The 15,751-nt window shown below is 48.3% G+C and overlaps 1 protein-coding gene across 1 annotated transcript in view; it reads left to right on the top strand.

Moving 5' to 3' along the window:
• Positions 1 to 2,950: 2,950 nt before the first annotated feature.
• The window catches only part of Aldh5a1 (aldehyde dehydrogenase 5 family member A1), a 31,126-nt gene continuing 18,325 nt past the window's right edge, over positions 2,951 to 15,751 (top strand). Inside the window, exons 1-3 of the mRNA XM_028880772.2 lie at positions 2,951 to 3,393; positions 13,022 to 13,105; positions 14,708 to 14,878. Of these exons, the coding sequence (XP_028736605.1) occupies positions 3,073 to 3,393; positions 13,022 to 13,105; positions 14,708 to 14,878 (576 nt within the window). The 5' untranslated portion in view covers positions 2,951 to 3,072. The remainder of the gene's footprint in view (positions 3,394 to 13,021; positions 13,106 to 14,707; positions 14,879 to 15,751) is intronic.

The following is a 15,751-nucleotide window of genomic DNA, read 5'->3' on the forward strand; positions in this document are numbered from 1 at the left end:
ACTTTATTGGAGCGCCTCTTGGTTAAGGGACTTTGTCCTTTTTCTTTAGTCCCTTTTTTTTTCTTCCCTTTTTTTCTTTAGCCCCACGTTCGGGCGCCAATTGTAGCTTGAGTTTTCCGCCTTGCCCACAGTCAGGACAAATCCTTGTCACCCGCCAGTCCCACAGCCGCTCAAACCCAACCAAGTAAACACAGAGACTTATTTTGCTTGCAAACTGTATGGCCGGCCGTGGCAGGCTTCTTGCTAACTGTTCCTTTATCTTAAATTAATCCATTTCTACAAATCTATACCTCACCACGTGGCTGGTGGCTTATCGGCGTCTTCACAGGCTGCTGGTCATGGCGGCGGCTGCAGCATCTCTGGTCATTGCGGCGGCTGCAGCGTCTCCTTCTGCCCTCCTGTCCTTTTATTTCTCCTCTCTGCTAGTCCCGCCTATCTTTCCTGCCTAGCCACGGCCGATCAGGTTTTATTTATTGACCAATCAGAGCAACTTGACATACAGACCATCCCCCAGCACAGCCAAGTGCAGACCATCTCAAACACCTGCACTCAGGCCCATGGTCCTAATCATCCTCTATACGGACCTGCTAGGTAACGCCACAAGGAACCCAAGAAGGGCTCCCACAGGACATACAAATCATCCCACAGCACTAGTTAAATATCCCAAAGACAATATAATCCAAACTCTCTGTGTGATATCCATCTTTACATGGCTTATTTTTTATATTACTTTTACTTTCTCTTTAAAGACTTTATTTTTTTTAAACTTTCTATTTCTTTATATAACTGTCTATGTTCCTTTTCCTCTCTCTTCCAAGCCTATGTACATTTTTACACACATTGTAAAGCATTTAAAGTCTTGTTCCATCTGAATCTGTCTTATTGCAAACTTATTGCTTTAAACTGTAGCCTTCTAAGCCTGAAACAGCTCTGTGGCTGCTGGCTCCACCCCCTTCAGCTTCCCAACATGGCGGTGGTACATTTTCCACCAGCTCTGGGAGCCATCGTGGGTCTGTGCTTTTATCCAAGCAGCGTGTAGCCCAGAAACCTTTTTTGTTTTGTAACTAGCAAAGGCTAAATCCACCACGCAGCTTAATGTGCCACTTGCAGAGGCCTCATATAAAAAATAAGCCATGTAAAGATGGATATCACACAGAGAGTTTGGATTATATTGTCTTTGGGATATTTAACTGCAGAAAAACATTTGATCGTAAAAGATGTTGAGTTAAACAAATATGTATATATTAAAGATACTTTGACTTTAAAATTTGGATATAAGGATGTGTTACTTTGGAAAGGAGACTCTGCTTTTGTTTCCACAGAAAGCCAGAGGCTATGGATTTGTTCCAGATTAAGACACATCAGGTTTGACCAGCCAAGACCCCCAGATGATTCAACATCCAGAATTGTTTCAAGGCAACTGGCTCAGACGATACAGCCTCACGGACTACTCCATGATCCTTAAATATTCTTTGCATCCCCATAAGATACAGCGCCCCCCTCCAGCAGGAAGTAGTTAAGAGAAGCTACGCCCAAATTCCCAAATATACCAAGATGGCTTTGGAGATGTGCAAAAGTTAAAACCTTCCTTTTTTTTTTTTAAAAAAAAAAAAAAAAAAAAAAGGGGGAAGTGCTGTGGGATGATTTGTATGTCCTGTGGGAGCCCTTCTTGGGTTCCTTGTGGCGTTACCCAGCAGGTCCGCATAGAGGATGATTAGGACCATGGGCCTGAGTGCAGGTGTTTGAGATGGTCTGCACTTGGCTGTGCTGGGGGATGGTCTGTATGTCAAGTTGCTCTGATTGGTCAATAAATAAAACCTGATCGGCCGTGGCTAGGCAGGAAAGATAGGCGGGACTAGCAGAGAGGAGAAATAAAAGGACAGGAGGGCAGAAGGAGACGCTGCAGCCGCCGCAATGACCAGAGATGCTGCAGCCGCCGCAATGACCAGAGATGCTGCAGCCGCCGCCATGACCAGCAGCCTGTGAAGACGCCGATAAGCCACCAGCCACGTGGCGAGGTATAGATTTGTAGAAATGGATTAATTTAAGATAAAGGAACAGTTAGCAAGAAGCCTGCCACGGCCATACAGTTTGCAAGCAAAATAAGTCTCTGTGTTTACTTGGTTGGGTCTGAGCGGCTGTGGGACTGGCGGGTGGCAGGGATTTGTCCTGACTGTGGGCAAGGCAGAAAAACCTCAAGCTACAGAGATACAATGATGAACTAAGGGCTCAGGCAATCCTCACACTCTGGTTGACATTTTTTTAAACAGGGTCTCACTAAGTAGCCCTGGCTGACCTTGAACTCATAGAGCAGCTCCTACCTCTGCCTCCCAAAATCCTGGAATTAAAGGCATGGGCCTTGATTGCTTCCAGTTACTAATTGGCCAGACTTCATTCAGCCTTGCTAGTTGCTCGACCTACAGCAGCTAGGACATACAGCATCCCAATCTACTTGCAAAGGCCCAACAGAGGAAATATGTAGAAAAGCATCAAGAGGAACCCCTGAGCCTCACTTCGACCCCGGTTGAGTGGTTGCCCCAAATCCCGGTGCTCAGGAGCGCTCTGCTCCAAATTCATGAACGGGATATGAAGAAAAGCATTCAAGGGGCCGACTGCTGAGTCTCATTAAACAATGGTTCCCAGTCCCGGTGTTCAGGAGCTGCAGCGTGTGGAACCTCGATTTTAGCCTTGGTGCCATCTCTACACCGAGAGCAGATTGCTGGGGCTGGGGAACAGGGGAACAGAAGGTTCTCCTGTCACCGTGAAGGCCTTAGAAATGACAGGTGAGCACCGGACAGCGGGAAAGGTTAACTTAGGTGTGCAAGTTCATCTTAGTAGGAGTCTTTTCGCTTCCAGGCCCTGGAGAAGGGCGCCCCGGGAGCACAGGCCGGTTAAGGACCATGCAGCTCCAGGAGCACAGAGAGGGGGCGCTCTCGGCGTCCCCGCCATCCCCCGCCGCCGTCCCCGCCGCCCTGCGCGTCCCCGCCGCCGCGCTCCCGCTTCCCCGCGACCCCTGAGCTCCTGCGAGCCCGCTTGCCTGTCCCTTGCCTCTGTCGCCGCCACTGCGGGGCCATGGCGACCTGCTCTCTGCTGCGGAGTTTCTGGGCCGCGCGCCTGGCGCTGCCGCCTCCCGGCCGCTGCCTCCGCCCGGCGTCCGCAGGAGCCCAGTGTCGCAGCTACGCCCGCGGCCCCGCTGGCCTCCCCGCCGACCTCCTCCGCGGGGACAGCTTCGTGGGAGGCCGCTGGCTCCCGGCCCCCGCCACCTTCCCCGTGCAGGACCCGGCCAGCGGCGCCACGCTGGGCACCGTGGCCGACTGCGGGGTGCCCGAGGCCCGCGCCGCCGTGCGCGCCGCCTACGATGCCTTCTGCAGCTGGAAAGGGGTCTCGGTCAAGGTGAGAGCGCCGTCGGACGTTGGCTCCCGGCCTAGTGGGAGGCCGATACCCCAAGTGAAACCAGCCCGTGACACCCCCCACCCTAGTTCGCTGGGGTGCACAGTGCAGAAAGCCAGAGCAACAACAAAAAGATACAAATAAGTTTGGAGCTTGGGGTCGGTGCCCACCACGAATGTCAGATCCCCTGTTTTCAAATCTCAAGGAAGAGAGACCGACAGGGGTGCATAATAAAAGTGAGCTGAATAATGTTAGCCCGTGTGTGTGTGTGTGTGTGTGTGTGTGTGTGTGTGTGTGTGTGTGTGTGTGTGTGTGTGTGTGTGTAAGGGGGAGGGAGAGAGAGTGCTGTATATGGGAGCTGTATTTGGGGGCTGTACATCTGTATGTGTAGGCTGCATGTGGAGCTCTGTGTGTGTGTGTGTGTGTGTGTGTGTGTGTGTGTGTCTAGGAGTTGTGTCAAGGACACTGAGAAAGGATGTGAGAGCTTTGCTCAGGGGAGGGGAACATCCAGGTGCATTCTCTGATTTTCAGTCTTAATGGGCAAGGGCTGCCACTTACTAACAGATGTATGGACAATGGGGACAGATGGTAAGACAGAAAACTGCGTTAGAAAGTCTTCCTCCTTCGTTTATGATATTACACCTGCAGCCAGCTCCGCGAAATCATGGCTTCCCTATCATTCACTGCCTCTCTGAAGATAGGTGCCTAGTGATAGGGGTACAAGCACCAGAGTCTTAACATCCACCCACCAGTGGGTAGTTACTGAGCACCAGCTACCTGTCACATACTTCGGGGGATGCTTGGAATGCTGGGGTGGGGGCATGCTGGAGATATGGTTCAGCCATTAAGAGGCACTTGCAGAATTTCTGGGTTCAGTTCTCAGCCCTCCCATGGTGACGATTAACAGTCTGTAACTCCAGTTCCAGGGAGTCGCAGATACTCAGAAGGTACACATGTGTATGTGCAGGCAAATGCTCATATACGTAAAATAAAAGTAAATAAATCTTAAAAAAAAAAAAAATCCAGCCCCTTACAAAGCTCCTATGATGTGTGTGTTTGGAGGATCCAAACTGAAAGCAATAAACACCTACCTCAGCCAGGAAGTGTGCTGGAGGTGATGAATAATGTGAGGGACAAAGGCAGAGGCAGGCCCAGAGGTCAGAGGTCAGAGGGAAGGTCAAGGTGCAGAACAGAGTGTGATCATGTGTACGGGTCTGTGAGGATGTCACAGCAAAGTACCGTTTGGGTGGCTGATGTGACAGAATCGTGTCTCCCTGCAATTCTGGAGGCTAGAAGTCAGGGGTTGGACTGACTAGTTTTATGTCAACTTGACACAAGCTAAAGTCATCTGAGAGGAAGGAGCTTCAGTTAAGAAAATGCCTCCATAAGATCAGGTCATAGGCAAGTCTGTCAGGCATTTTCTTAATTAGTGATCAATGGGGGAGGGCCCAGCCCATGGTGAGTGGTGCCATTCCTGGGCTGGTGGTCCTGGGTTCTGTAAGAAAGCAGGCTGAGCAAGCCATGGGGAGGAAGCCAGTAAGCAGCGCCCCTTCGTGGCCTCTGCATCAGCTCCTGCCCACAGGTTCCTGCCCTGTTTGAGTTCCTGTCCTGACTTCCTTCAATGATGAACTTCAGTGTGGAAGTGTAAGCCAGATAAACCATTTCCTCCCCGCTTGCTTTGTGCTCATGGTGTTTGGTTGCAGCAATAGAAGCCTTAAGACCGAGGTCAAGATGGCAGCAGGCCTGGTTTCTCCTAAGGCCTCCCTTCCATGCGTGTAGACATCGTTCTCGGTTCTGTCACCCTCACGTTCTTCTGGGGCCACTTGTTGACCTGTGACCTAGCTGAGCTTAATCACCTCTTTAAACTTTGTCTCCAAGCACAGTCTCATTCTCAGGCACTGGTGAGGTGGGTCCAGACTTGAACACCTCACTCTTAGAGGGGACACATTTCCCCCTATTACATCAAGGTCAGTCTTCCTGAGGATATAAGGACTAAGAGAGGTGAGGGGAAATCCTAAACAACTCAGGAACGTGGCTACTTGGCTTCCAGAACAGCAAGGAGGCGCTTGTGGCCCGTAGTGGGAGGACATGCAGGAAGCTGTCAGAGAGGTCGGGGAGGAAGGAGCTGCTTCAGCTGGGACCTGTGGACCACCCAAAGACTTCAGGTTTACTTTGACTGGGTGTGGTGGCAGGGAGACTCCCGTCCTGGTGCTGATGGGAGACCTAGGAGGGCAGTGGTAGAGACAGACCTGTTGAGAGGAGCTATTGGCCTGCTTTTGTTGTTTGTTTTTGTTAATAAGGAAACTCCTGAGGCAGGCTAACTTTATAAGGCAAATAATTTTGTTTTTCCTATGGATTTAGCTGGCAGAAATCCAAGATTAATAATAGCCTGCACTGTTTGGAGATCTGTGGGCGTCCGTGGTCAACAATCCCAAAAGATGTAACCCATTCCTGGCACTGGGCTCTTTATTTGTTAGCCTGTGGTACCTAGTAAAGGCATTGCCATCTTGTTAGCCAGTGACTTCATTTTAAATCTGTCTGTCTGTCTGTCTGTCTATGGACGCTTCTACAGTCGAAGTCATAGGTTTCCAATGACTTTTTTAAAAAGAGGATTTTAGTGTCATTAAAGGTCATTGCTGGTGCTATTGGTTACCTCCTAGAACTTGATGGTAAGACCCATTGCCGAAGATAATTCATATTTGAGTCATAGGGCATGGAGGTATTGAGCTGGTCCTGATCTAGAAGCTTCATCTCTACTGGCTATGTCTGTCCCAGTGCTGGACAGTGTATGTACATGTGCTGATGGACTTTCTGTCAACTTGACACAAATAGGGTCATCTGGGCAAGGGGAATCTTAATAAGAATATGATTGGCCTGTAGGCAAGCTGTCAGGCATTTTCTTGATTGATGTGAGATTGTGGGTGGGGCTGCCCCTGAGCAGGTGGTCCTGGGGTATATAAGAAGGTAGGATGCACAAACCATGAGGAGCAAGCTAGTCAGCAGCACTCCTTCATGGTCTCTGTGTCAGTTTCTGCCTCCAGCTTCCTGCCCCCGATTCCTGCCCTAACTTCCTTGGCTGGTTGACTGTAATGCGGAAGTGTAACATGAAATGAACTCCTTCCTCCCCAGGCTGCTTTTGGTCATGGTGTTTTAGCACAGCAATAGAAACCCTAAGCCAGAAATTAGTGCCAGATCACAGATTGCTGTGACAGACCTGGTCATGTGTTTTGGGAAGGATTGTGGTACCATTGGAACTTCGGGAAAGCTGTTGAGTGCTCAGAGCTCGCTGGGCTGTTCTGTAGGAGCTTGGAAAATAATGTTGAGATCAATGCAGATGATGGAGGGCTGGCTTGTGAAATTCCAGAGGGACATTTTAAAGTCCCTTAACAACTCTATCAAAGTCATTTATGTTATTTTTGAATGAAGAGCTACTAAAGCTAAACGTTCGCTTTCCTGGGATAATCAATGCTGGTTAGCAGGAGCTGAGAAATTAGTGGTCACTAAAAAGAGCCCAGCAAGCCAGGTGTAGTGGCACACACCTTTAATCCCAGCACTCGGGAGGCAGAGGCAGGAGGATCTCTGTGAGTTTGAAGCTCTACAGAGCAAGTACCAGGACAGCCAAGGCTAAACAAAGAAACCCTGTCTCAAAAAACCAGGAGACAGACAGACAGCAGCAACTGGGAGATGAAATCTTCTGTGAGTATTTTCTCAGGGTCAGCACACAGAGACTATGGTCCAGGGTTGGATGAGGCTGTACCTCTTGCTGGAAGCCAACTTTAGTAAGGTATAAGAGTTACCCAGGTGGTACTGGTTTTGAAGGCTTGAGGGGTCATTGAGAGAAGTTGAGGCTTGATGCTGTGTGGCAGGCTGGAGTCCCTGAAGAAAGGCCAGGAGAACCATGGGTGAAGGTGCAGACTTAGTAGAAGTCCCAGGATTGAAGGGGTCATGAAGAAAAGTTGAGGCTTGGCACCATGTGGCAGGATCAGAGTCCATGAAGAGAGCCCAGGAGAGGCAATTGGTGACAGTGCAGCCTATTTGCATCAGGACAACTCAGCATTTTGGAGATGCCAATACGATGGTGGGATGGCCATCAAGTACGATGGTGTCAACCTGAGTCTGTGAGATAAGCTGTGTGTGCTGTAGATGGCAGAGCTGGAGAAGTGCCACTGCCAAGTCCAAGACCATGAGCGCCAAATGTCTGGCATTGAGCTTTGCACAGTTGGACCTTGGTTTTCTCTGATCCGATTGAAACTCTGCCTGGTTATAAGAAGTATTGAGCCGGGCGGTGGTGGCCCATGCCTTTAATCCCAGAACTCGGGAGGCAGAGCCAGGCGAATCTCTGTGAGTTCGAGGCCAGCCTGGGCTACCAAGTGAGTTCCAGGAAAGGCGCAAAGCTACACAGAGAAACCCTGTCTCAAAAAAACAAAAAAAAAAAAAAAAAAAAAAAAAAGAAGTATTGAACTTATTTTAGTTTTGCAGGAGCTTACAGTTAAGAGACTTGGGAATTTTACAAAGATTTGGGATATTTAGAGAGACTCTGGGTATTTCAGAGAGATTTGGGGGTATTTTAGAGAGAGTTTCGATGTTTTAGAGAGACTGGATGTTTTAAAGAAACTGAAAAGTTTTGAATATAAAAGTAGGAATGTTTTACCTTGTGATATTTGTAGTAACATGATATCCAAGAACAGCAAAAAAGAGAAGGCATGGCCTAAGTGTGTGTGTGAAGTTGACCAGGGGTCGATTGTGCTGGCTAACTTTGTCAACTTGACACAAGGTGGGTAGGTCATCTGGGAAGAAGGAATCTTAATCAGGAAATCCGATTGGTCTATGATTGATGATTGATGTGGAAGGGCCTAGCCTAGTGTAGGTGGTACCACCCCTGGCACGTGGTCCTAGGATGTATAAGAGAGTAGGCCGAGCAAACTACAAAGAGCAAGTCAGTTAGCAGCACTCCTTCATGGTCTCTGCATCAGCTCCCGTGTCCAGGTTTCTACCTCCAGTTCATGCCCTACCTTCTTTTGATGATGAACTGTAAGATGAAATAAGCCCTTTTCTCCCCAAGTTGTTTTTTGTCATGGAGTTTTAGCATATAACAGTAGAAACCCTAAGACAGCACATTACCAGAGCAGAAAAGTAATCATCAATCTTACCCAGCTATGAACCCCACAAGCTACAATAACAACTGGCCTGGCAAGACATGCCCATGTACAAGTAGTAGCATGAACATTATGGGCAGAGCCAACCACTTTCTGGTTGAATTTAAGTCCCACTCTATAAGATGAAACCCATACCTGGTACCAATGTCAGGCCAAGAACCTCTGGGAGAACCTACTTCTATTATTCTGCTAAATGGGCATAATACTAAACTGATTCCTAATGACTTTGTGTTATACCCATAGATTAATGTGTCTTTCAATACTAATCAGAGAAGCTTCTACTTCTATATAGATGGTGATTAACACAGAGACCAGCAAATGGCCAAGGAGCAGAGAATAAAAGACTGCAGAATGTTCAGCCCTAACTGGGACATCTGTACAGCATCCCTGCATTGCATCCCCCTCCTCCCAAAGCTCAGGGATCATTTCAGAAGAGGGAGCAGAAAGACTGTAAAAGCCATAGCTGGAGGGTGAACACAAGGAAACAGTGCCTCTCAACCTCAGCAGGACAGCTACATATACAAACTTAGAGCAGTTGTGAGTACAGGCACAAGCCCTATGCAAGCCCACGCTAGACCAAATCCCAGCAGAGAGGGGAGGTGGGACTTTCCTACCCATGCCTGACCACGGAGCTACCGCAGTTGACAACTGCTGGAAGAGGGGGAGTCGGTTTCTTTGAGAGTTTTACCCCAGTAAGTCAGCCACACTCCAGCGGAAGGCCACACATCCCGGAGTATACGGGGAGCACAAACTGGATTTGCTAGGCGAAGAAGCAAAACAAGAGAACACAAAGTTGGGTGTGTCTGGGAGAATATGGTCAAAGTACACTGCATGAAATTCTCAAAGAATTAATTAAAAAATAGATGAAATATTCAAAAATAAGTTTACCATTTGAATCTATAATTGTAATTAATGAATTAAGTTAGAATAGCAAGTTGACCCAGTTGTTGATTCACACACACACACACACACACACACACACACACACACACACACACACACAAACACACAGTCCAATATGAGCGTGTCCTCATGGATTTGGCCTCTGGTAAAGACCCTAATGACGTATGACACCGTGGTAGGGGCATGCCTGATCATATCAAAAAATCTGGAGACAGATTTGGTGGTAGAGCTCGCTTTTCTAAGAACCCACTTTTGGAAAAACTAACTCCATCAAGCTAGCTCAGTGGGTAAACAGTTGCTGAACACATCTGGGAACAAGTGTTCAATCCCCCAGAGTTCATATAAAGAAGGAAGGAGAAGACCAACTCCACGGGTTGTCCTCTGGCCTCCACGTGTGCTGTGTGGCACCTAGGTGCCCTTTAATAACGGTGATAACAAAATATTAAAAATATATCTAACTCATGTCCCATGAGTACTGCTTGAATCCCTTCTAAGGACATTCAGACTACAGAGTAGGTGCTGCCTTTTATCAGCATCACACTGAAGACTTAAGCCTCCAGCACCGGCACCTGGGATTAGGGAGTTAGGGACACACTCAAACCATAGCCGAGGACATTGCTTGACTTAGGTGGGAGGTCATGACGGCTCAAACTAGGTAGAGGTAGTGCCACATGGTCCCATAAAGGATGCAGTTTAACCGAGAGCTGACTGTATTCACTGATGTATTATTAAGGGATGTATGGGAAAGGAATCAATTATGACCCCAGCAATTTTGGTCTGAGCAGCTGTTAAGGGTAAAGTCAGCACCCACTGCTGAGGAAGGATGTAAGTGGAGCCGTGCTGGGTGAGATGTCAGAGCTCAGTCAGGACCCCTGCCTCTGAGATGATGAACTGTCATCCAGGTAAGGGTCTAGATAGATGAGCTGGACTTGGAAGGTGAGCCTGGGCTAGAGGGGCAGATATTAAAGTCACACTTGCAGGGGCTGTGCATGCACTCAGCTATGGGGATGATGGGAGAGGAGAAGGGGCGGACCTGATCCCTGGACTCTCTAGCATCTTTTTACAGACTCACAGCGGCTCACAGTGCAGGGGTACAGGGAACTTTTCTAGTCCTGTTGGTAGTTTGGCAACCAACTACCTGGTGTTAGGACCCCTCTGAATTGCCAACATCATCCTGTCCTCCACCGTAGCCTCCATCCTAAGTGCCTCAGTCCTTCAAACATCAGCATGCTTCAGCTCCAAGATTACGAGAGCCTCGGACTTCTTAGGGGAACTCCGTTCTTGAAGGAGGCGTTCCCGGGTGCTGGATTGTTACTGAGGGGGAAGTTCTGCAGATTCCCTGCAGGAAGCAGTGGAGGACAAGCAGGGAAGGAGCCTCACCCTCCTTTACCTTCTCCGGGTCTGGACTCACTTCCCTTCCCGAAGCTCCTCACCTCCCACCACCACAATCGATGTGTTCTTGAAGGTCTAGCTCATGTGTAACGTCTGCCTCTGGGCCTGCCCGTCACGCAGGCTTCCATTCTCCTTCCTCCTCTGAAGCAGCAGAACTGGTCCCCACACCCTGTCATCCACCTCAGTCTTTCATGTGTTTACGACCTTTTTCCTCCTTGTGAACTAGAGGATGAGTTAGTTTTCCAGGTGACCAAATACCTAGCAGAAACAATTAAGGGATGAAGAATTGAATTTGGCTCACCATTCAGGGGGATTTGGGTCATGACGGTGGGAAAGGCATGGCATGGTGGCTGGACCGCATGGTGGATCTCCACATGTGGCCACTAGACACCAGGAAGCAGAAGAGAACACCAGAAGTGGGACCGGGCAGTAACCCAGAAGCCCCCTCCTCTCCACTGTGGCTCACCTCCTCCAGCCCAGCTGTCCCTCTAAAAGGGCCACAGCCTTCCAAGACAGCGCCACCCACCCTCTAGGCACCAGGTGAATACATGTGAGCCTGTGGGGACACTTGAGGTTCAAACCATCACAGCGCGAGAGGAAGAGAACTGATATTTATCGACAACCTCAAATGCTAATGTACTAGTTTCCTAGATTGCTGCAAAAAAAAAAAAAGAGAAAAAAATATCTCCACAAACATAGCAACTTGTGGCAATGTGAGTTTTCCCTCATAGTTTTGAAAGTCAGGGGTCTAAGGTGGGTTGGCATGTTTTTGTTCCTCTGCTGTCTCAGGGAGCTGTCACCAGTTCAGGGAATATGGCTGCGGGTAACTGAAGGCTGAGCACTGTTGCTGGTGCTTCCTAAGGGGTGTGTTTAGTCTTTTGAAGGCCCTGTGAGGCGGACATGTGAGTCATGTTGTGGCTGAAGAGACTAGGTGGGTCTAGGGAAGGGCCTGGGGCGGGAGCCCCATGTGGCCATCCACTCCTCCGCCTTTCTGAAGCTCTATTTGAGTCTGTGTGTTCACACAGCCCCTTAGTTAGGGTGAACAGGCAATTATTAGTCAAGTGAGGATTTTTCCACATCATGGTAGTTTAAGAGCAGTGCATTTTCAGTGGAATTGAGGCTTTTGATCTTTTGTTGGTTGAGCCATGCATGTGCAGTGGGGTCTCCCTTTTGATGCCAGGCTACGGCAGCAAGCCATGGCTTCCAGACAACTTGCTATGAGAGGAAGCTCTTGACTTTCCACTGTGTTGCTGAGCTAGACTGCTCAGTCGCTCACTTGTGTTAGGAGCGTTTTCTCCTTGGGATGGTGTTGACCACCGGTGGGTTATTAGGACATAACTTCATCATAAACGGAGGGGGGTCTCTGTGAGCATTCTACAGCTGCCGTAACAAGAGGCTGCCAACCGGGGAGCTTAACAAACAAAAATGTCCTGTCTTAGAGCTGAAGTCTAAAGCCAAGTATTCATTCCGACAGCGGCTCCTTCTGAAGACTGTGAGGGCGGGATTTATTCCAGAACTTTTACATGGTTTATAGATGGCTGTTTCCTTGTATTTATTCAGATAGTGTTTTCTGGATGTGTGTTTTGGTGTCTGTGCACACACACACACACACACACACACACACACACACACACACAGACACTTTTTTCCCCACTGTGTATTCCTGGCTGCCCTAGAACCCACAATGTAGTCCAGGTTGGCCTTGAACTCACAGAGATCCTCTACCTTCTAAGTGCTGGAATTAGAGACATGGACTACCACACCTAGACCACGTCTTGTTTCTAGAATGACACCAACCTCAGACATATATTCATCATTGAATTGATACAGGCTTGCCTCAAAATTCTGGGTCCAAGTAATCCTCCTGCCTCAGCCTCCTCTTTGGTTTTCTGGTGGCTTCTTCATACATGTGTGTCATTATAACTTACTCCAGTTTGTCCCTTCTGTCACTCCCTTGCCCTGCCAGATGCTCATCTCTTCTGGGACCAGCACCCAGAGACAAGCCCAAGAGTGTTTCACCAGCTATTGAGACATCCCATAGCCTGGTGAAGCAGACAGTGAAAGTGAACTGTTCTGCCCCATGTGAGCTGCACACACAGCCGCTGCTTTGGGAGGGGGAAGGCTGTGGGGTGGCTTTCTTTCCCTTCAGTTCATTTGCTTCTGTCTCATTTCTTTTCTAGGAGAGGAGTTCATTGCTCCGCAAATGGTATGACTTAATGATACAGAATAAGGATGACCTTGCCAAGATCATCACAGCCGAGAGTGTGAGTTCACAAGCTTGCTGCCGTGAGGAAGAGTCCTGGGGTGGTTAAACCAGAGCTTGGTGGTTAGACAGTCAAGGCCTCCCCTGGCTGGTGTGCTGCAGCTTAGAAACGTTCAATCCTTCGATGACAAAGGGACTGAGTTGTCATGGTGCTCAGAAAACACATTTGCTAAAACAAAATATATGTGCTCTAGTGTATGTGTTACTAACTTGCAAAAAATAGATTTGGAGGCCTGGAGAAATGGCTCGGCAATTGAGACCGTGCACTACTCTTACAGAGGACCCAAGGTCAGTTCCCCAAATTCACACCAGGCAACTCACAACTGCCTGTATCTCCAGCTCCAGGGGATCCAATGCCTCTGACCTCTGTGGGCACCTGCACGCATGTGCGCACACAGCCCCACAGACACATACAATTAAAAATAACAAAAGTCAATATTTAGGAAATAGGTCTGTTTGGAGCTATATGAACAATGATTTTTTTAATCATTCTGTTTTTTATTTATTTTTTTAAGACTTATGCTATTATTTATTCATGTGTATGTATGTATGTACACATGTGAGTGCAAATGAGGCCAGGAAAGGGCATTGGGCCTCCTGGAACTGGAGTTACACATGGTTGTGAGCCACCATATGGGCGCTGGGATTCGAACCCTGGTCCTCTGGGAGAGTAGCCCGTGCTCTTAACCACTGAGCCAATTTTTTTCTTTTTTGAAATATAATATTGCTCGTGTATTTCCTGAGAATTTAATACATGTATACAATATATTTGTAGTCTATCAGTCTCCCCCTTCCCCCACTCCGACTCTCCTGGCATCCCTTTGACATGTCCCCTCCCAGTTCCATGTCCTCTTCATTTCACTTTTGGTGACCTTAGTCCAGATAGTGCTGGTCATGGGTGTGAGGCCACACACTGGGGTATGGGCAGCCTACACGTGGCCACCCTTCCCCCACCAGCCATCAACTGCTTATATCTCCTAGCTAGCCATGGGAGCTTCTGGGCCCCAGTGTTGGAATTTTGACTGGCTTGATCTTGTGTAGTTTTAACTTCAGTTGCTATGACCCAGTTATTTTTCTCTATTAACCCGTTTTTAGTTTCCTCATTTTCTTTGTTTTTTTTGTTGTTGTTGTTGTTTGTTTGTTTGTTTTTTGAGACAGGGTTTCTCTATGTAGTTTTGGTGCCTGTCCTGGATCTCACTCTGTAGACCAGGCTGGCCTCGAACTCACAGAGATCCGCCTGCCTCTGCCTCTCGAGTGCTGGGGTTAAAGGTGTGTGCCACCACCACCGCCAGGTGTTCCTCATTATTTTTGTTTGTAAAATGCACCATTAGTTCGTCCACAGAATCAGATTTCACACCACGATTTAGCATTTGGGAAGCCTTAGAATATACAGTGCTCTGTGTCCACCCCTACTGTGAACATATGCTGGCAATTCTTCTTACCTCCATCATTCCAATCCCTAAGACTTGCACCAAAGGCAGTCATTTCTCAGCAGCCTCTGAGCTTTTCTCTTCTTCTCCCAGCTTTAAATAACTTAGAAACACAGAGCTGTGCTTTCCTTTTTTGGAAGACAGTGCACATGACCTTTTCTGGTTTGATTTAGGGAAAGCCACTGAAAGAGGCCCAGGGAGAAGTTCTGTATTCAGCCCTTTTCCTAGAATGGTTCTCCGAGGAAGCTCGTCGTATTTATGGAGACATCATCTATACCTCTGCCAAGGATAAACGGGGGCTGGTCCTCAAGCAGCCTGTTGGTGTGGCCGCAATCATCACACCGGTATGTGGCAAGACCGGCACAATCCGGGGTGGGAGCCCAGGTGGGATGGTGGGAAACGGCGTCTCCTTCCCAGTGAACAGGTGTGACCATCGTCCTCCTGGCTTTACCACCTGCCCTTGACTTCCTGATTCCTTCCCTGGAGGTAGAGGTGTGTTTCCACATTCTCCCTGACAGCGTCAGATGTCATGGCAGAAGTGGGAGTACATGCCTTCCGATACCTTCAAAAACCGGGTGACTCGCAGAGGCTTTTCTGACTTGGCATAGAGACTCCATCCTGGTATTACCGAGCTCCTCTGCAAAGACCTTTGAAATTTTGTCATTTTTTTTTAATGGACTTTGAAGGGGACATTTTCTCTTTATTATTTAGACCATTGTTAAAGAGATATGTTTACTTTGTGATTATCATCAATAGCAAAGCATTTGTGCTTCTGTGGGTAGGCACAGGGCCAGGTTCTGGAGGTCCAAGGGTGTGAATTAAGATGCTACCTCTGCCCAGCTGGGTTTGCAGTACACCCCTTTCTCCCACCGGGCCTTCCTGGAGGGGCTTGGTGCCAGCTTCTCTCCAGGGTTTGCCAGCTGGTTTCATGGCTGCTGGCCTCCCCTGTCCAGAACTGTTTTAGATAATCATCCTTGCTACCTAGACTGATGAAGCCTGCCCTGAAGTTCACTTTTGCTGGTCATGTGATCTTGGACACCTTATTTAACTGTGATGCCTCAGTTCCCCCAAGTCTGTAAATAGAGACAATAATAACAATGAGTTCGTTGAGATATCATAAGGATTTAGTTCGTGGGAATTACAAAGTACTTAGAACCATAGCTGAGACAGAATAGACACTACTCAGGAGTTTGTTAAAATAAGTTACTGTGAGGCTG

Source organism: Peromyscus leucopus, chromosome 5 (genome assembly GCF_004664715.2).
Source record: "Peromyscus leucopus breed LL Stock chromosome 5, UCI_PerLeu_2.1, whole genome shotgun sequence".
Lineage (NCBI taxonomy): Eukaryota > Metazoa > Chordata > Mammalia > Rodentia > Cricetidae > Peromyscus > Peromyscus leucopus.